Source organism: Haemorhous mexicanus, chromosome 15, assembly GCF_027477595.1.
Source record: "Haemorhous mexicanus isolate bHaeMex1 chromosome 15, bHaeMex1.pri, whole genome shotgun sequence".
Lineage (NCBI taxonomy): Eukaryota > Metazoa > Chordata > Aves > Passeriformes > Fringillidae > Haemorhous > Haemorhous mexicanus.
The window spans coordinates 6,870,014-6,889,909 of record NC_082355.1 but is presented as its reverse complement, the minus strand read 5'-3'; the positions used below and the strand labels follow the sequence as shown (position 1 = coordinate 6,889,909).

Below are 19,896 nucleotides of genomic sequence, written 5' to 3'. Positions count from 1 at the left end.
CAGGATGTGTTTTCTCTGTTCTGTCAATGAGTTGTTATTTCCCTCTGCTCCACTGTCTCACCTATCCCAGACTCCATAAATTTCAGGAGGTAACAGATTCTCCAGGTTAACCAGGATCCATCCACCACGCTGTCTCTTCCTTTCTGCAGCCCTAGCAACTGGTGTGTCTCTATCTCAGTGTCACCCATTGATCCCTATGTCCCAGCCAGCCTTGCTCTGCTCCCATGGCACATCCCACAGGGCAGAGGGCCCTGCTCCCCCCTACTTTCTGTAGGATAAATTCCCATGAGAAAGCATGTCTGCCTGCCAAACAGATCTCTCCTCACCACCTCCTTTTTCATCCTGTCCTGAGCTGGGTGACTACAGCATCCTCATTGCCCTGCTGCCTTCAGAGTCTTCCATGGCTCCAGCTAGGCTGGGACATGAAAATATTTGGTGTGAGGAACCACAAGAACTCCTTGGTGTATCTCCTTATCCTTGCACTTTGTCTCCCAGTGCCAGTTCTACACTGGGGTCCCCCAGGAGCAGTTCTGGGTGGCAATGAGTGTCTGATGTGATGAGGTTTCTGCACCAGTGGCCCTGAGTTGGATAGATAACTTAAAAATCTACAGCAGATGGTGGGCTGGTCAGAGGGTCTTCCCTTTTGCTGGAGTATCATAGCAAGGCAAACATCCCTTCACTGGAGATAGAAGGAGCTGGAATAATTTCTATCTGTGCTTTGGCTTCAGGAAATCATCCAGAGCTGCTGTTTGTCTTGAAACCTGCCCATTGCACAGAGAAGATAAAACTCGTTCCACTCCATCAGTCACATTTTGCATTTTCATGCAGTTCCTGAGATCTGTGTTCAGGTTTTATGCTGAGATGCAGAGTCCTCTCTGCTGGTGAATTCAGGAGGCTGGAGTTAAAAAACCTGGGCTCTGCCCAAGCCCTCATGGATGTGTTGTGTGGTCCCTGGCAGGCTGGTTAACCTCCATATCCCCATTTATTGTGTTGTCCTCCCTTAAGTGCTGTGCTGTGGGGTGCAGGGATGCTGAACTTTGCTGCCTCTTGAGTGTTGGAAGGGAACATGAAGGTGGTAGAAGGTGGCTTGTCTCAGGGTGACCACCAGCTTCTCAGACCTCCTTGTCATGGATGTCTGTCTGGATATGGGTCTGGGGATGAGATGAGTCAGTGCTCCGGACTGGGCTGCTGGAAATTAAGGGATTTGGTGGAGTTGAGCTGCTTTGGAGGAAGGACAAGCATGGAATAAATCAGTGAGCCAAGCCATGGAAGTATCCATCAGCCTCAGCCCTCACACTCCAGCATTGCTGTAGAAAGAGTTTGTCGTTAACCAAAGAGCAGAGACTGGCCCAAGTCCCTTCACTCCCTCCTTTTAATGCCATGGACTCCAGTCTCACTGCTTGGACAAAAAGAGAAATTTGAATTAACAAGCTCTGATTTCTCCAGCCCTCTGACCACCCCTCCAGCCTCGCTTTCTGAACCCTGCCAGGCTTCACAGATGGCTCTTCCAGGTCTGCATGGGCCTCTTCCAGCCTGGCTGAATGCCTGGGGCTGCAGCAGGGACATGGAGGGAGCTGGGGTGCCCCAGGAAGCAGAGGTGGGTGAGTCTCAGGGCACCTGGTCTGGGTCCTGTGTAGGAATGGAGATGTCACTTTGTCACTGTCCCAGTCATTGATAGCAGTGTGCTGAGTGAAGGACTCCTCTGTGCCCCTCTTCCCAAAGGCTGAAGCCTGCTGACACAGGGAGCAGCTCTGTCTCACTGGGAGCCGTCCCTGGGTCCCAGCCCTGCCTCAGGCTGAGCCTCAGCTGGAGCAGAGGGTGAGGGTGAGGCTTATCTTGATACAGGCAGCACTCTGTTTCTGCATCCCTTCATGGCAACTCAGCACAGAGGAAAGGACCTGGATAGTACTTCTGCCTCCTCCTGGTCTCTCCTGCTGCTTTCTTGTCCCCAAAAACAGTTGGCTCGCAGCTCCAAGGATTTTTTCATCTACTCTGGCAGGCCTGTTAGGCATGGGGCCTGACAGCAGCCTACACATATGCCAGTACTTCCATTACTTGCTGGAACAGACCTCAGTCCACTCCTAGCAGCATCCCAGTGACCTCCAGGCAGCCCCTGGCATGGGAATATTTATTATCATCATTTTGTCTCTTAATTAAAATGCCTTAATTGATTTGTAATAGTTCCCCTTTGGAGGAAAACCAAAACAAACAAAATCAAATAGTGACTCCATTAAGGCCATTTTGTTAGGAAGTGAAGCAGCTCCAGCAGCCATGATGTTCCTGGCTCCTCTCAGATGGTGGGCAGCTGCCAGTCTCCAGCAGAAGGAAATGGGCTGAGATGTGAGCACAGGAGCTGGCAGCCAGTTGGTGGATGAGATGGAGAAAAAGAGAAGGGAGTGTCCACTGGCCTGGTGCCAGGAGTTGGTATGGAATATAAATGGAACAGGCAAGCCACAAAAAAAGCAATAACAAGTGATAAAGTAATGCTGGACAATCCAGAAGGTTTAAATCCCAGATGAGTGGCAAGCAGGGAAAGTACAGCCACTGAAAGTGTCCCTAGCACTTGCTCTGTTTCCTTGGCTGACCTTGCTCTCCTGGCAGTGGGGTTTGCTCAGGGCCAGGTGTCTGCCAAAGGTGCTGTGGCTGTGCCACCTTCCCAGGGCCTGCTCTGCTTTCCCCTGCACCACTGTATGGCATGGCTCTGAGCTCCTCTCTCCTGTCTTAGAAACTGTGCTTCCCCTTGGTCTTTCCAAGGCTGGGGCAGGGGTGTGGTTGAGGTCTGAGATCACCTTCAAACAAACCCTGACCCTAGCAGATCCAACCATTTTTTCCTCTACCCTCCCAGCAGTAGCTACATGGTGCCCCCCATCTCAGAGTGTCTGAGCCCAACAACCTCATTTACAGGAACCACTGGCATAAATCAGTCTGCAGAGTGAGGTGCTAGGCAGGCAACTGAACAGGGAGAGGGGAAGAGAAAGGTGCCAGCAGGGGTGGTTTTACTGCAGGCAGCTCTTCTGCTGGGCCTCAGCAGGGTCCTGGCTTTGCAGCTGTCCAGGCAGATTCCTGGGAGCAGCTCCTGGGGGGGAATCACAACCCTGGCTCTGAGGAGGGATGACAGGACAAGCAGATGTTTTAGCTTAGGTGGAAATGCAGTTGCAAAGCATTCTCCCTTCCCAAGGACAGGCTGTCCTTAAACCTTTGGCTTGCATGGGACTTGCAGAAAGCCCACCAGCACCCAGTCAGCAGTGCTCACATCTTTTCTGGGGCAAACCCAGTTCCTTCCTTGAGGATCCTGAGAAGATACCCAGCAGTCTGCCTCTAATTCCCACTTCATTTAAGCCTTTTGCCTCCCTGCCTTAGTGAAAGGGCATTTTCCCCCCTCTCTGCAGGTCAGAGAAAACACAATGCTTTGCCAACCTCCCTGTCTGGGCAGAGTGGGGACTTTTGCTCACTTTTGTTTAAGTCTGCAGTGGGAGTGGGGCTGGGGAGAGGGGATATGAGAGGCCATGTCCACCCCTCTCCACATAGCCCACAGCAATTCTGAGCCAGGAGGCTGAGCAGGAGCCAGTAACAGGGCTGGCTTTTCTCCTGCTGTGTTTGGATTCAATGAACACCCTGCTGTGCCAACACTGCTGTTCCAGTGGCACCTAATGCCAGCCAGGGCTTCCAGGCTGTATCAGCTCTGGCCCCTGGGGCTCCCTGCTCCCACAGCCATCCCACACAGGCTCCTGAGCCCTACGTGGCAGGAGGCTGAGGGATGCTGGGGCTCTGGCTCTCGGCCTCTCTGTGCCTGGATGCTCAGCAGCAGCTCTGTGGGAGGCTGTTCACAGCTTCACTGGTTTATGCCCTGCACATGCATGTCCCTGTAGGAGCTCCCTCCTCTGCTTAGCCAGAGGATGCCTGGCTGTCACCAACACTGAGAGGACAGAGAGGTTCTTTTAGGGATCCTGGGCAGAATGGAGATGGCACTAAATCATGGTGACAGTTAAAGCTTTGTTTCTTTATCAGGAAATTATGATTAGTGTAGAACTGAATTTATGATTGAAACAGCACAAGATTTCTACAAGGAGAATCAACATAGTACAATCTACAAATAGCAAAATGCAAAATTTATAAATAATTTATGATTTCTAATCACCTAAGTAATACAGAATTTATAACTTATCAACTTATAATTTCACCTGGACCCTCTTCAGATCGGGCCAAATCCTAATACATGGTTTGTTTTATCATTGTAACAATCATAATCTAGACTCAAAAATCCTATAAAGGAATATGAGCTGCTCACTGAATCCTTGGAGAAGGCTGAGGATGGTGGAGGTGTTTCCTGGCCACAGGGTTCATGGGTCTCACTGTCCAGTAGCTCCTTACTTAGGACTTGTAATTGTGCTCTGTGTTCTGTCACACTTCCCTCTTCTCTGAGGGGAACACAACACCTGCCTGGCTGGGTGCCTGTGACTCTCAAAGCCAGCAAGGCAAGCAACAATTGCCTGATGCCTGGGAACCCTGAGACTGGCAGGGGAAGGAAGAAGAAAACTGATTTGTCAAGCTACTCCACAGGACCTTGAGGGCCTGATAATGAGGGCCAGGAAATGGCTATGAGACACATCTGATCACAGAGAGTGGCTCATGAAATGGCATTAGTTGTGCTACTCACGTTACTGGGAGGGAGAGCAGACAGTACTGGGTGGGTTGGGTGGTAGCATCACTAGCAGGAGCAGTGGCACAGACTTATGCAGAGGCAAGGAGACAGATATTTACACCTGGAGAGGTGAGAAATAAAAAACAGAAAAAAAACCTGATGTGCAATCTGGAAATAAATACATTGTTACAGGGAGGTGGAGAAGAACGCCTTGACTTTGAGAGTGCTGTGTTTCTCTCCTTTCCTCGTTCTTAAGGTGTTGGGGAATTTTTGTAGGCAAGTAAATCTCATCCAAGACGAGTGCAACCTGTGCTCTCACTTCTGCTATGTCTGTATTCCAGACGCCTTTCTCCTCCTTATGGAAAGTCTCAGGCCAGGCATGGGACCATTGGAGGGAGCCAACAGCACATTCACCGTGGAGAAGACAGCATTAGATGAGAAGCTGCCACATGGCTGGCCTGCCAAGGACTTTGTCACTTCCACCCAGGATCTCTCTGGGTCCCGCAGTATCATGATGGACAGCACCAAGATCCTGGGGGTCCAGGTCATCCTGATTGCTGCCTACTCCCTCATCATTCTGCTGGGCTTCATTGGGAACTCCCTGGTCATCTACATCATAGTGAAGTACAAGACCATGAGGACTGTCACCAACTTCTTCATAGCTAACCTGGCCCTGGCAGACCTGATGGTGGACACCCTCTGTCTGCCCTTCACCCTGGTGTACACCCTGCTGGATGAGTGGAAGTTTGGAGCTGTCCTTTGTCACCTGGTTCCTTATGCTCAAGCTCTGAGTGTCCACGTGTCCACTCTCACCCTGACTGTGATTGCCCTGGATAGGTACCGCTGTATTGTTTTCCACCTGGACAGCAGGATTTCCAAGAGGCTCAGCTTCACCATCATAGCTGTCATGTGGCTGGCAGCAGCTGTCCTAGCAGGGCCTCTGGCCATCTTCAGGGAGTACCGATACGAGGACATCCCATCCATTAACCTCAAAATGGCTGTTTGCTCAGAAAAATGGCCCTCTGCTAACAACAGAGATGCCACCATCTACAGTCTGTCCATGCTCCTCCTGCAGTATGTTCTTCCTCTTGCAATTATTTGTTATGCCTACACCAGGATCTGGTTCAAGCTGAAAAACCACATCAGTCCCACTTCTAGGAATGAAAACCAGTGCCGGAGGAGGAAGACAACCAAAATGCTTGTGATGGTTGTTGTGGTATTTGCAGTCTGCTGGCTCCCCTTCCACATATTCCAGCTTGCCATTGATCTTGATCTGGTTCTTATCTTCCATGAGTACAAACTCCTGTACACTGTCTTCCATGTTGGGGCCATGTGCTCTACATTTGTCAACCCCCTGCTCTATGGATGGATGAACAAGAACTACAGAAATGGCTTCCTTATGTTCTTCCGTTGCCAGAACAAGCCCGAGAGCATCCACACTGAAGGCTCAGTTAGAGGGAGGTCTTACATCTTCAGGGCAAACACCCTAAATGGGAGCATCAAACAGACTCCTGGCGATGGAGCACTGCCCACAGAGGTTTAGGGATAGGACATCCACCTCCAAGACTGAGGCTGGCTGGGCCCAGAGACATTCTTGGGTGAATGCCTTTTTTTGACAGAACATTGTGCTGCCAATTATAGCCACAGCAGCCATGTAGAAATACGAAATACCCCCTGTATCTCTCAAAACAATAAATCTGGTGTATTTTTGTCTGAGCAAATAAATTAATTTTCCTTTCACTGCATTCAACTTATGCATGGAGACACAAGAAAAAATAACACATAGAGAAGGCTTTTATTTAGTCAGAAAAATACACCCTTCTTGCTATTTCCATTTGCCAAAGTGGGTTGCTCAACCTTTTACCCTCTGACACACTACATATTACAAATGTGGAGTTGATATTGTGTGTGATTGTTCATCTGTACATCTCCTACCCAAAAGCCTTAATGATCCATCTTAGCTAATGCCTCCAAGGGGAGGGAGACCTGCACTCTGTTCTGCAAACACCTGCTTGTTAGTGCCATCACTCCTCTGACCTGGGGAGAGAGTGGGCTGGCACAGATTGAAGCTGGGCAATCCATTTCTCTTGCCCAACATTTGCATAAATCTGCATTTGCAACCCACGGGATGTGCTCAAGTCCTCTGAAAGCCCAGGAGGTGGCAGTGGCACTACTTACCACAGCCTCCTTTACAAGTGCAGAAACAGGGCTTTGGGAATGCCTCATTAGCCAGGGCCTGTGTGCCAGCACCCTGTGATTGGCAGGGAGGAGAGCAGGAAGGGAAGCAGATAGGTTCAGTTTCAGTCCTGTCCATCAGCTGCCCCAAGTCTTTCCTTTCCTAAGGGATTGTCAAGGGCAAGCAGCTAAAGATGTGGCTCCTGCCATGCAATAACTTGACAAATGCCAACATGATCAGAGAGGCAAAAACCTGCCAATGAAACCATTCTCCAAGGCACTCAGAGGGTTTAGAGCTTTCCCCTTGCTGAGGCTGAAGGGAGTATGGGTCTGTATATGGGTGCTTCCTTTCAGAAGACAGATGTAACCTGCTTGCATGGTTTTCACAGATTTGGTGTCCTCTGGCAGAAGACATGGAGACTAAGGAAGATGTGTTCTTTCAAACCAAACTCTGTGTTCTCCTGAAGGCTTGTGTCAGCTGGGGAGTGTGTTTTTAGCTCTGCCATCAAAGGAGTCTTGATTGCTACTGTGATCTTGGTGTCATCTCTAAAAGTCAGTGTTCATCAGATTGGAAAGTAACTCCCAGATGCAGGAAAGAGACTCAACAGATCTCCTCATGAAAAATAAAATTAAAAGAAAAATTTTGATTTGTAGGTCTTCACTGAAGCAAGGACAAGAGGTAAGAGGACCTGCAGTACTGCGTACACTGGGCTGGATCAGGCTGCTGGGCTGTCACATCTGGGTCCTCAAGAGATCAATTGCCCAAGGGTTTATTCAAAATTCTGCCTTCTCTGTAGTTTGACCTGCCTCTGGCCTTTGTTCTCCAGCTCAGCTTCTATTTGCCACAGTAGATTTTAAGCTCTTTGTTTATTTCTGCTCTCTGATCCTCTGCTCCATTTTCCCAAAAAGGTATAAGAAAGTTGTTTCTGGTTCCTTCCCAAGAGACCTCAGTGCCAGGGAGGGGCTGCAGACCACATTTCACACTTGGAAGCATGGGCATGTTGGTGCCTAATAACCTCCTCAGCACCTGACCCCGCAGCTCACAGCCTGGCCTTGTATCCAGGGAGGTCCAGGATCTACAAAGATCCTGTCAGGAAGTCACTGGTGTTCCAGTAAACAGGTCATCTGCTTCCTGACAGGCCAAGACATGATGGGAGAACCAAGACACAAGTTAACCTTCCTCATGTGAGTGCTATGGAGTAGCAGTAGGAGTTTCATCCTGATGGAAGGGGGAGGATATTCTCCTCCACAGCACTGGTAAATTCTGTCCCTACTTAATGAGCTGGTCATTTCTACAACCCATCCTCCTGAGGAACTCTCCCCACCTTTTCATCAAGCTCCAAGATACAAGGAAATGTTTATGTTTTAAAAGTAGTTCAAATGGGTGGAAAGAATTCAACTATTACCAATAAACACTTCAGAAAGTGATTTAACACTCAATAATATAAGTCAGAGTAAAATAACAAATTTAGCTGTGCAAGTTTGGAAGCCAATCATGCTGCCAGGCAAGATGGATCAGGAGCTAAATTGCTCTTCTAGAGGCCTTGCCAAAGGTTTTGTCCTGTGACACCACACACAGTATCTAACTGCAGAACAAGGCAGATAATGACATTATGAATGACTGTTTAATTTTTAGCCAGACTTTTAAACTAAATATGGATAAATTAACAGATCCAAGTTCTTAAAAAATAAATACTGGCAGTGGCATGTACAGGGCAGAGGCATTTTTATGCTGGAGCAAACTGAGAAGGAGAAACTATTTACTTGGAAGGTAACAGCAAAATTCTTGTTTTCTCTGTTTAATACACTTGTGCAGCTTCACTGATAGATTTTTGCCAGTGAGCTCGCTGGTTTTTCCTTGCCATTGGAAAAAGTTACAACCTTCCGCACGCACTGCTGGCAAGGAAACCAGCTCTTAGTGGTGCATACTATGGGTATTCCTGTGGAAAACTATGATGCCTCTATTGAGGGAAAGGGGCCTTAGCGTCCGGGACCAAACAGAACAAGAGAAGGTGGGAGCAAGGAAGCAAAGCTGCTTAACAAAGGGTGGTCAGAGTAGATAAAGAGTGTGTTTTGACTATTGTGACTGCATAGAAGACAAGAATTCATTTGTTTCCATGAAACAGAAATCTCTTGGAGATGAAGGCTCCCCAAATATTAACACCCTGCTAAAGATGGCCTTACTGCCATGATCAGCTCCATGAAACCAAAGACTGGCAGCTTTTTTAGCTTTTGAACTATTTCGGGCTCAGGGCAGGGTATGACCCTGCTCTGTGGGTGTCAAGGGCATATCCTTAAGTAGTTACAGATAATCTTGGAGTCATCTTCCCACTGCCTGTTCCTTGCCAAAGGCACATCCATGACTGCCTGGCCAGTGACCCTCCTCTCTGCAGAGCTGGCCCTGGTGTCACTGACGTGGGACAGAACGACTCCTGTCATTGGCACAACAGCTGCCAGGGATGAGGCACTTCATTACAGAGCTGGAAACACAGTGACAGAAATGAAATGAACAAATGTTTCATCAAAGCTTATCTAGAAGACAGTGTTATACCTGGTGGCCAAATGAATTTCCTCTAGGGCTCTTCCTGATTCTTGCTGACATCCTTCTCAATATGCTGCTACTCTGAACTGACCTGAGAATACTTCAAAGCTTTTAGGTGGGAGATTCTGAATTCCTTTAGAAGCATCCTATTTCTTATGCTAGGATGCTCCTTCTGGTCACATCATACAAATCTTTTTTTATAAAATGTACCACTGCATAGTTCTTAATTGCCTAGAAAATTATTAACTTTGAATAGACACAACAGGTGGCAATGCCTCTAGCTATTCCATGCAACCATTCCTCACATGCCAGCCAAATCCAAGAACAGCTGAGATGTGACAACTTCTTAGTTTAAAACCAGCAGCATCAATAGCTGTTGTTCCCTAGAACAGGATGCCCTAAGAGCTCTTGAGAACCAGAGTCTCTTATCAAACTTCCAGCCTTGACAAAGCACATTGAAATTTGCAGAGCACAGGCTGTCCTTTGGACACAGGAGCCTTTCTAAGCACTAGAAATTTTGCCTCTAAAACACTTAGCTTATTCTGAAAATCCCTTCCCATTTAATTTCTAAATCATACAGATCTGTAACAAGGCAATGCATGTACACAGAGCAAAGGTTTGTATTGTTGGCTTTTTACTTTTCTTTGTGTGAAAGTAACATACTCAGCTGGCACTTCAATCAATGCAGGATCAGCTGTGTCCTTTGGTCAGGGCTCTCTCAGAATCAAAAATATGACATGCTCCTGCATTTGCCTGGGCTTCATCCTGCTCCTAGAAAGGCCAGATTCAGCCTCTCACGGCTCTCTGCCTTACAGTAACAGGTGCCCTCTCCCATTCTCCATGGAAGCCCAAGCAAACAATGTCAAATGGCACATGTTTTATTCAACATACCCACAAATGTATCAGCAGAAACACTGCTCTGAGCTTTGCACTAAGGCTCTATAGGGAAATTCACACTAGTCCAGGAAAGAGGCCATTCCTCTAACATATGCTAATATGCCAGAGGAACTGGAGTGAGTTCTGTTCTGCTGCAGGAGGTCTCAGACAGTTCAGCCTTTCCCTTGATATCAGGTGTTAATCTTATCATTGTTACAGCTAACATGGTCCAAAACCAAATTAGCCTTTGGGCAGGACTGGGGAGTTGGCACTGTCTTCTCATGCTTTTGTCTTTCAGTTGTGTTATTGTGTGATTCCACCAGGGTCTCTGAATATGCTGGGTTTTAAATAAAGCCCCATAATCAGCTACTCTGGTGAAAACCAGGAATTACTGCAATAATCTGGAAAAAAAGGAAAAGATTCTGGGTTCATATGGGTAAGCAGAATTTGGTCTCTTGCATTTGAAAAAAAACAGAGCTTTGTTTTCCTTTCAGTTTTCCCTTATCTATCTTGGGATTCTTCAAATGCCAAAAATAATATTGCATATTACTGCCAGAACATTTATCTTCGTTTTGAGCTCATTTCAGAGACAGGACTTGTTCAGGAGAGCCTGGGAGGGGACAAAGGCTAGGGTTTTAAAGCTCATCCTTATCTCTAGTCTCAGTGTTTTTTAAGTTAAAAGACAAATCAGAAAAAGACAAAGTCACTCACGTCAAGGGAGGTACCAATTTATCTTCAGACAACACAACCTCTATTTAATTTTCCATCCAGACACCCCATCACCCTTTGCCATAGTGTTGTACATACACAGGGCTGGATGAGGTGGGGGGAGGAAAGCATTTTTCTGCTGCTAAAAGCAATACTTTAGTGTCACTCATGATTTATAGCCAGCAAAAAATGCTTTTCCTGCTCTATGTTCTGTTCACTGTAATGAGTTCAGAAGGAATAGTGCAGATGCCTCATGGAGCTCACAGGAGGAAATCTTCATTAGTCCAGTCCTCTCCAGTGTGGTAGCAAGGACTGGGAACATTAGAGGAGAAACCCTCTTGTTTATAACAAGCTTATTGAAGTGCACAGACATGGAGTTGTCACTGTGTCACTCTGCTAATGTGTCACAAACTTTCAGACACCGCTCATCTTCGAGATTCACAAGCAGCTCAGCCACATGGTTCTTGCTGGTGTGTGGAAGGAAGAAGGAAATTAGGGGACAGATAAGGATTTCAAGATATTCAGAAGAAGATGAACCCTTCGATGAAATCTGGAGGTTATGTGGTTCTTTATGTAACCTGGGCTAGATTGTTGGCTTTATTGGGAGCAGGATCAAAGGGGAATGAACTCTGCCGTGGTGCAGGAAGAACAGAGCCTCTATCAAATTAGAGGCAAGTAAGAAATAAGAGCAAACCTGGATCCATCATGTCCAGTACTCTGTAGCAGATTGAGGCAATAAAAGATGCTATTTAGGGAAAGCAACTTGCTTGGCCACTTTAGTGGTCCATTCCCTCATTCCTCTAACAACAGCCACAATTGCTGTAGCAGCTACGTTAAAGTGGACATCCCTGCCTAGGGCATTTAGTGACCATGTCTAGGATTTTTGTTTGTGATTTTGTCTAATTGCTGCCTGACTCTGACAATTCTGTCTGCTTCCCAGGGCAGCCAGTTCCAGAAGTTCACTTGCAGAGTGTGAAAAAGCACTTCCTTTTATCTGTTAAAACCAACCCCCTATTAGATTCAGCAAATGCCTGCTGGTTCTAGGACTTCCTGAACAGAGCTGAACCAGAGCTTACCTAGGGCCTTCTTCCTTTTACAAATCTTGGTGCTGGTCCTCATTTTACAGCATTCTTCTCTCATGGTTCAATTCACATCTCCTAAGACAGTTTCTTCATCCCTCATCATCTTGTTTGTCCTTCTGTGGACCTCCTTTAGTTCCACAAATACTACAATGAGAGGAATTTTGCTCCCTGTTCCTGTGAAGGAGTGGGATCTATCAGCATTGTTCTGACCTTGTTTGGGATTGATCATATGAGTGCAGTAGGTGAGGAGGAAGGACACCTCTTGAAAAAAATGTCAGGCTGCCTGTCCCTGGCTGCAGTGCTGCTGTATTCTTAATGAAATCTCATTACACTGGTCACTGAGTCAGTTCAGTGAATCGTGAAATGCATCCCCAGTTTTGTTTTTGAAGATGAGAGACAAAAGGGCAGTCAGATCCCCTCCTCACCCTGAACTCTCTATCCAATAGATTTATCCAGGGGCAAGACTGGAGTCTAAATGATCCTGATAGTGAACAAGTGTCATAGATCACAGCTTCATCTGTCCATTCCATGAAACTGAGAAATGAGGAATTATGCATTTCAGGAAAAGAGTGATGAGGTTTTGTTACTTGGCAACTGTAGCTCCCACATATTTTGGAAAAAATTGAGAACATCCTGTATCTCAGAGAAAGCAACCAGCTTAGGTGAGGAGGAAGGGAGCTGGCAGCAGATCTCCAAAACTTTGAGCTGGAAAGATCTCGTGGGGCTTGTGGAAGCAAAAATTACTTTATGTCTTCATGCTCCTCAGCTTGTCTCCTCCGCGTGACTGTCTGCATCAGCTTCTGGGCTCTTCATGGTGAAATAATCCATTGTTCTGCCATTTCTGTCTCGCAGAGGCATTTCACAGCCATCTGAATGGGCTCTAATCCACCTGCCAGCTGCAATCAGCACACAGCATGGCTGCACTCCTGTCAGCCAAGACTTGAGCACCAGAAACAAAAAAAACCTTCAAAAGAGGAATCAGCAAGAGATCTGGATGTGAAAACTGGGGAGGGGACAACCAAACCTGAGGGCTGGTGAGTGTACACACAGGGATAGCAAACCCAGGCAACAAGGCCAGAGTAAAGTTTGAATTGCCCTCTGCAGTGGCAGTTGACTTCAGACAAGAATTCAGACCTGATTATTAAAATAATAATTTAGGGCTTCAGTTGCTGGGAGCCAATCTCCAAGGTTGAGCTCAGCAGACTGCTGTGTTGCTGGACACCAGGTTATGCATTTATGCAGTGGTTCAGCATTTTTGGTCCAGCTTTGTTACTGACAACTTTGCTGTGTGAAATCCCATTTCTCTTTCCTAGGCTACATATAAGAATCCAGTGGTTTCAAAGAGCAGGTCTTAAGTCTCCAAGACAACCCTGCAGTAACCAATTAAGTAAAAGTAAGATAACAAAACTACCATGACAAGAACTGATTGAAACAGTCTGTTGCTTCAAGGAATGAGATTGCTACAGTGGCAAAGATGTCTTATTGCAGTCCTTGTAAGGTCTGCCTGGCACTGCAGTCTTTTCTGTGAAATTCCAGTTGGCTTCATGTAAAATCAATGATAGTTGCGTTGTTAATACCCAGTAGTTCATTTGGAATCCTGTTTTTTTTCTAATTACGTCATGAAAAGGACATGAGCTGATCTCACTGCAGCCCAAGCACCCGGAACAGCCTGGCAAGAGCCTGTCTCTGAGACTCAGAGTTAAAGCACTGCTCACAGGTCTCCCAGAGAGTGTGGAGAGGTTCTGGGATATTTTCATCATGTGCATAGTATAAGAAAATATCATAGGAAATGTGAGGGAGATGGAACTTCTTTGGCTAAACCATTCCTGATCACGGGGTGCTTCAACCTCTTCCAAGGCTCCTCTGATGGTGGTTTCACCTGCTCCCCACACAGTCTAATGTGAGCACTTCCTAATTGTAACCAATAAATCTCCCTTACTGCAACCTACCACTTCTTGTCCCCTGGCAGACACAGATGATAGTTTATTACCTTCTATACTACACTTTTACCTATTTGAAGGGTATCATCATGCATCTCTTCCATTTCCCCCAGACTAAATCAAGTAATTTTTTTCTGTACCTCCTTGCAGGGCTCATTTGCTGTACCTCTGGTTTTCTTGCCACTGTCCTCTGGTCTCTCTGTGTTCAACAGCCAGAAGTCACGGGGCAGGGGCCAGGCAGTGTGCTGCCACGATGAGCACAGAGCAGGTGATGTGCAGGTACTACATGAAGAGAGTGTGTTGGGAGGCAAACAAGTGTCTGTTCTCACATGATTTACCTATAAGCAAATCCTCCACCATCTTTAGGTACCACCAGAAGGGACAGTGTGCCTACAGTGCTTGGTACAGGTGTGATCAGATGAGGCTCACAGCCCTGGGGTGAGCCACAGCCACTGTGCCATCCCTGGCAGTCCCCCACAGCCTGAGGGGGGTCCCACCACCACACAGAGCACAGAGCAAGAGGAGGCTCAGGGACAGAAATCTGTGTGGCTTGAGTGAAGAGCAGCAGAAGTCCAGTGCCCTCAGAGCAGTGCTGTGCTGCAGTGACCAAAATAACAATCTGGAAGTGAAGCCCCATTACCACCTGGAAGCAATTTGTAGTGGATGGAAGATCTGGGAGCTCCTGTGGTGACAGGGAGCAGCTGTGTCCATACATGGTGGAGGGAATGTGGTACTTGGGAGAGTGCTGCCTGTCGTGGGTGAGATATGTGGGCAGCAAATGCTTCACCCTTTCAACCAAGGACAGAGGAAGGCTAACAAGGGTATGTGCATGGCAACATTTGAGCTTGATATGGAGAAGACCTCTGCTTTCCAGGCATGTCAGGTCATGGTGTGCAACCTCTGTGTGGAAATGCTGTGTGAGAAACCACCAGCCTCTGAGAGGAGGTTTGGGATCCCTTCCAGCTGCAACCACACACACTTCTTGTCCTGCATCTGGCTGTGGAGATGCGCCAAGTAGTTAAAGAAATCCATCATCAAGTCCTGTCCAGAGTGCCAAGTTATATTCAAGTTTGTCATTCCCAGTGTGTACTGGGTAGAAAAGCAGAAGAAAAATGAGCTGATTAAGGAGTTTAAGCTGAGTGGGGAAAAAGCCCTGCAAGTACTTTGAAAAAGGGAAAGGAATGTGCCAGTTTGGATGAGAGTGTCTTTGGAAGGAAGTTTTGCAGGGAACAAAAGGGCTGAAGGAGGTAACAAGGTCCTGCAGAAATGTTGGGTTCTCTGAGAAATTGCTCTGTATGCTGGAATGCACAATTGGAAACTACTCTTCTCCAAACACAGTGAGTGCCTCTACACTATGGCAGGAGCCCAGGCTCTTTGTATCTCTGTCAGCTGAGCTATTTCCATGTTCTGACTCATCCATGGCTGTTTCTACATCAGCATTTGCAGCATTGTTCAAGCCCTCACAGGTGAAAACAATTATGAGGCAAAAGTTTCCCCACAAGTTGCGCCAGTCATACTGATTTTCTCACTTTTCCCTTTCTGAGTGTTCCCTCATGTGTGCAGCTCAGGGTATGTTCACAGCATGACCATGGTTCTCTAGGACAGAGGGACACAAGTGACAGGAGGCCACAGTGGTCATGTCCAAACCTGCCTTTCCTCAGGAACCTGGTGCCTCACAAATTGTCTCTGAGTCAACCTCAGGACTATTTCTTGTGCTGCCTTCACCTTTCTGCACTCTCCATGCCTGTTATGAGTGCAGCAGTCACTTCCTTCTCATTGTCCTGTGTAGCTCCTGTTCAGGCAACCTTTAATTGCTACTTCTTCCACCTTCCCTTGAAGAACAGCACTTACATTTTATTTCCTTCTGGATAGAAAGTATAATTCTTTTCAGCTAGTTCTCTCTTCCAGTTTTGTTAAATCCCTGATGAGTTGATCTTAAACTGCTGAGCCTTGCTTTCCTCTTCTAGGAGACAGGACAAGTGCAGCACCCAGAGGCTTGTAAATCCTGTAATCTGTGCTGCTGTAGCAAAAGGCATTGTCACTGAACACATCTTACTATGATTTTGTTGCCATCAGCTGGGGATCTAGGAGGCAGATCTTATTGGAAAGTGCTGCTAAATACTCAGAGAAAAGCAAATTTTGAATTCTCAGGGGTAAATATTTATTCCAGACTCTCAAAAAAGTAGTGATTTATGAATCAAGGTGTGGGAGGGTTTTTAGTGGTGACAGTGCCTGGAATTTTTCAGCAGCTTTTTTTTTCTCTTGTTGAGACTTCTCATTAATGGTCATGGCAGCAGCTCCACGGATGTCCTGACAAACAGAAGAGCTGGGGCAGAAACTCTTTGTGCCCTCCAGTGCACTCATTACTGTTTTGTCTCTTCAAGTTCTGTTTCAAGTCATGGATTCCACTTGGATCCTTATGGGTCCATTCCACAGATGAATGAGCAGCTGCTTTCTGATTCTCAGCACATATTTCCCCTTTGTTACAGTGTTCTCATCAGGTCTGGTCACACTCCCATGTATTCTGATATTTCTGGTACCCTGCACCATCTTAGGAGAAATAAATTAATAAACTCCCTTGCATGCACACCTTTCCCTGTGTCCACTTAAAAACCACTCCTGTGGCAAAAATTCTTCAGTTCTGCATTCAGATAACTGATGATCTATGAAAGCAAGTTACAAATGAAGGTCCTAACCAGAATTTAATATAACACTGTTGTTGCAGTGACTGTAATGCAGTACAGATTTGATGTTTTCAATCCAGAGTTACAAGGGCATGCACTCCTATCAGTCTATTTGATTATAAAATCCCTATCTTTGTTGTACTGTAGGCATTGTGGTAGCTCAATTTGCTGGTTAATAAACTCTCTTGGATGTCTATAGCCCTTTTCTAACTTCTAGGACTTCCTGAGTTTCATGGTTACTACAATGCTATATAGAGCTCATTCCTTCTATTCACAGGGTGTTGTGCTAATAAATATGAGATAGATGCCTTTGGGCATTAATAAACAGGAGCAGCCCTACAGCGTGACAAGGAAATTATTCTGGCTGGGACTTTCCAGCAGTATATTATCAGAGGGGATTGTATAAACAAGTCAGTGCTTGTTGGAAGGAAGCATGGGTATGAGACTTCATTCCTGGCTGTCATTCTACTTCACAGTCCACAAAACCTCTGCAAGACAGTGGATCTCTGAAGGCTGGAGGCGGCTTGCCTGTGTCTCTCTGTGCAAACTGTTCTACAGAATGTCTGTTCAGGGACCCTCCAGAGTGATGAATATGCCAAATAACTCCAAGGTATTACATGAAAAGAGACCCTGGCACCAAGTTCTTCTTGCCAGAGACTTGCAGACATTTAGAAATGCTGTCATGCAAGCCAAGATGCAGCTCCAAGTTCTTTTAATTCCTGCACTGATCAGACAACTGCTGAATGCGATAAGGCAAGGATTTCAGGTCAAAATGGACTAGGGAACAGGAGGGGAGAGGAGAGAGACAGTAGACAGATACCAGGTAGGAGGTGCAGATGATAAAGCTTTGATGTTCTCTCCTTCAGTGGAAAGAGTGGAGCTGAGATTAGCAGCATTGTGTCGAGTAATGGCATTATCCTGCTCAAAACACCAGGAGATGCAATTGTTGTGAATGTCGCTGTGTGAGAGTACTTGATTGTACACTCAGTTTGCTCTGCTTGAAACCAGATGAATATCTGAGACCAGGATTGTACCTTTTATACTTGACAGCTGGAGCTGGTTATGGTTTTCAAGCAAAATGCCTCCTTGCTGGCATGGCATTCCAGTACCTGTCCCAGAGCAGGAGTGTGGTGTAAACCAGCAGCTGCCACTGAAGGAGCATTTCTCTCCTAGCTGTGCTCTGACTGTACAGCCCTGGTGCAACACTGTCAGCATCCCAGACATACCTCAGACATGACACTGGACAGCACACCTGAGCCTCCTTGCTTTCACAAACACGGCAGAGCAGGAGAATGAGCAAGACTCTGGAGGGATTCAGATATGTTCTGTATATCCCAGAGAAGCTCTAGTGGTGTATGAGCTCTTTGCAATGCAGCACTAAATTATTCACATCTCTCTTGTTGCTCATTGCATCTCCAGGGGAACATGTGAGTGCAAGGAGTGGCTTATTCTGGTGGCTCTCTCTAAAAAATATGTATTTAATTATCTTGTAGGAGTCAAGATTGAAAAAACAGTCTCACTGCTCTGGGCCCAGAAATCAGTGGAATTTGTCATGGATCCCAGGTCCTGGGATCCTGTTCATTTTGCATTCTGAGATCATCTTTGAGAGGATTCTGCTGTCTCCTACCCAGTCAAGCTCTTCTATTATTGTGACAACCAGCTGTGCTGTGCCAGGAGAGAAGCTGTTGGCTCTTGCTTTCACCCCTGGCACTGTGCTGCCCTTTGCTGCCACAGTGAAAAGTGTGTCCATAACTTCTGCCAGCCTTTTGAGGAAGCTTTTATTGGGCAGGGGTGAGGACCAGCACTGCTGGGAGATGGTGAGCCTTAGCCTTCCTGAGGAACCTTATCCTGTTCTCCCAGAGGTCCTTGCTGCTGCAGCTACACAGTGACCAAATCCCTGCCTGTGCCAGGTAAGGTACAGCTGTGTGTGTGATGTGTGGGTCTCCTGTCTGCACTGTAGGGCAGGGACTTCAGACAGTGTCAGCCAAATGACTTGAAGATTCCCTTTCCTTGTTGGCTCTACATTCCTGAGAAAAAAATAAGTTATGGTGTGGGGTCACCCTGCAGTCCTGCTTTTTTGGTGACAGCTGTGGGGCAGCTGTGCTGGAAGATGGAGGTTCACAGTGACAGGAATAGACATTTATCTCCATTCAGTTCACTGCTCTTGGGCTGAGAATATTTTAGAGCACCCCCAAAAATCATGCCTGACTGTTATGAATTTTCAGGGACGCTGAACAGTGAGTGACTCTACCGGGTTTGGGAGATATCAGTCTTCAGGTATTCTTTTTAATCTCTTTATACCTAAGTTTTTTAATCATTCAGGTGGGGAGTGAGAAGCAGCATTCTCCTGCCTTCCATCACATACACTCTTGTTGAGGAGGCTTCACTGCTGCTGCTGGTAAAGTCTCAGATCAGAGCTGCACCCTCAAGTGTCAGAGCTTTGGGTAGCTTCTCCTTCACAAACCACATAGACTAAGTCAGGCCTGTCATAGTGAACAGGCTCAGCACAAAGAACACTCTAATTCCACCTGGTGATGCCTTCATAAGGGACAGCTCCCTATTAATGAATGGATTTCCCATGCAGTGAAACACATTTCTGTACTTCACAAGTTGTAAAGGGACGTGAGCAAACACACTGCATTGGGAACAGTGAAAAACACCCAACAGGGATCAAAAGCATCAACATGCTCATAAAAGGAAGGAGGGATTTATCCTGATTCATTTCAGGAAGATGTCATGAGTGTGCCACAGACAGACCTTGCTCAGGGCTCCACAGGGGTTTGTGGAAGTAAATAGAGAACACAACTTACAAACTGTGGGAGAAAACTCAGAATCTGTTTCTTGAGGCAAGACCATTTTTCTGGTTCACTGGGGAGAGCTCCAGCTTAATCAGGGATAATGGCACGTTAGTCTTGATGTGCCTGAGGAAAGAAATGAGTAGGACTGAAATGTGTATTTAAAGAAAATATATTCTGGATCCTATGAAGAATCAGACTTCATCAAGACTGTGCCTTCAATAGCCACCAGCTCTGTATTCAATCCCCTCTAATACACTCTTAGGGTGACACAGGGCCTTGGGGAACTTGTCCTGGTCTTTTAGACAGTGATGAATTTATTCTTTAGATGGGAAGTTGTTCAGGTCCTGTGTTTTTTTATCTTGACACAGTTTTTTAGATGGGTGCAGTATCCATGGGAAGCTTTAGTGGGTTTTGGGTACTTGCAGATATCCTGTTCTACTCTGTGATCC

At 46.5% G+C, this 19,896-nt stretch overlaps 1 protein-coding gene and 1 pseudogene across 1 annotated transcript; both read left to right on the top strand.

The window, feature by feature from the left end:
- The first annotated feature begins 4,953 nt into the window (after positions 1-4,953).
- On the top strand, positions 4,954-6,185 carry LOC132334379 (neuropeptide Y receptor type 2-like). Its single transcript, XM_059860385.1, has one exon. It carries the CDS (start codon positions 5,001-5,003, stop codon positions 6,183-6,185), a length of 1,185 nt encoding a protein of 394 aa, XP_059716368.1. The 5' UTR covers positions 4,954-5,000.
- Positions 6,186-14,218: 8,033 nt separating this feature from the next.
- Positions 14,219-15,802, top strand: LOC132334451 (E3 ubiquitin-protein ligase makorin-2-like; annotated as a pseudogene).
- Positions 15,803-19,896: the final 4,094 nt, after the last annotated feature.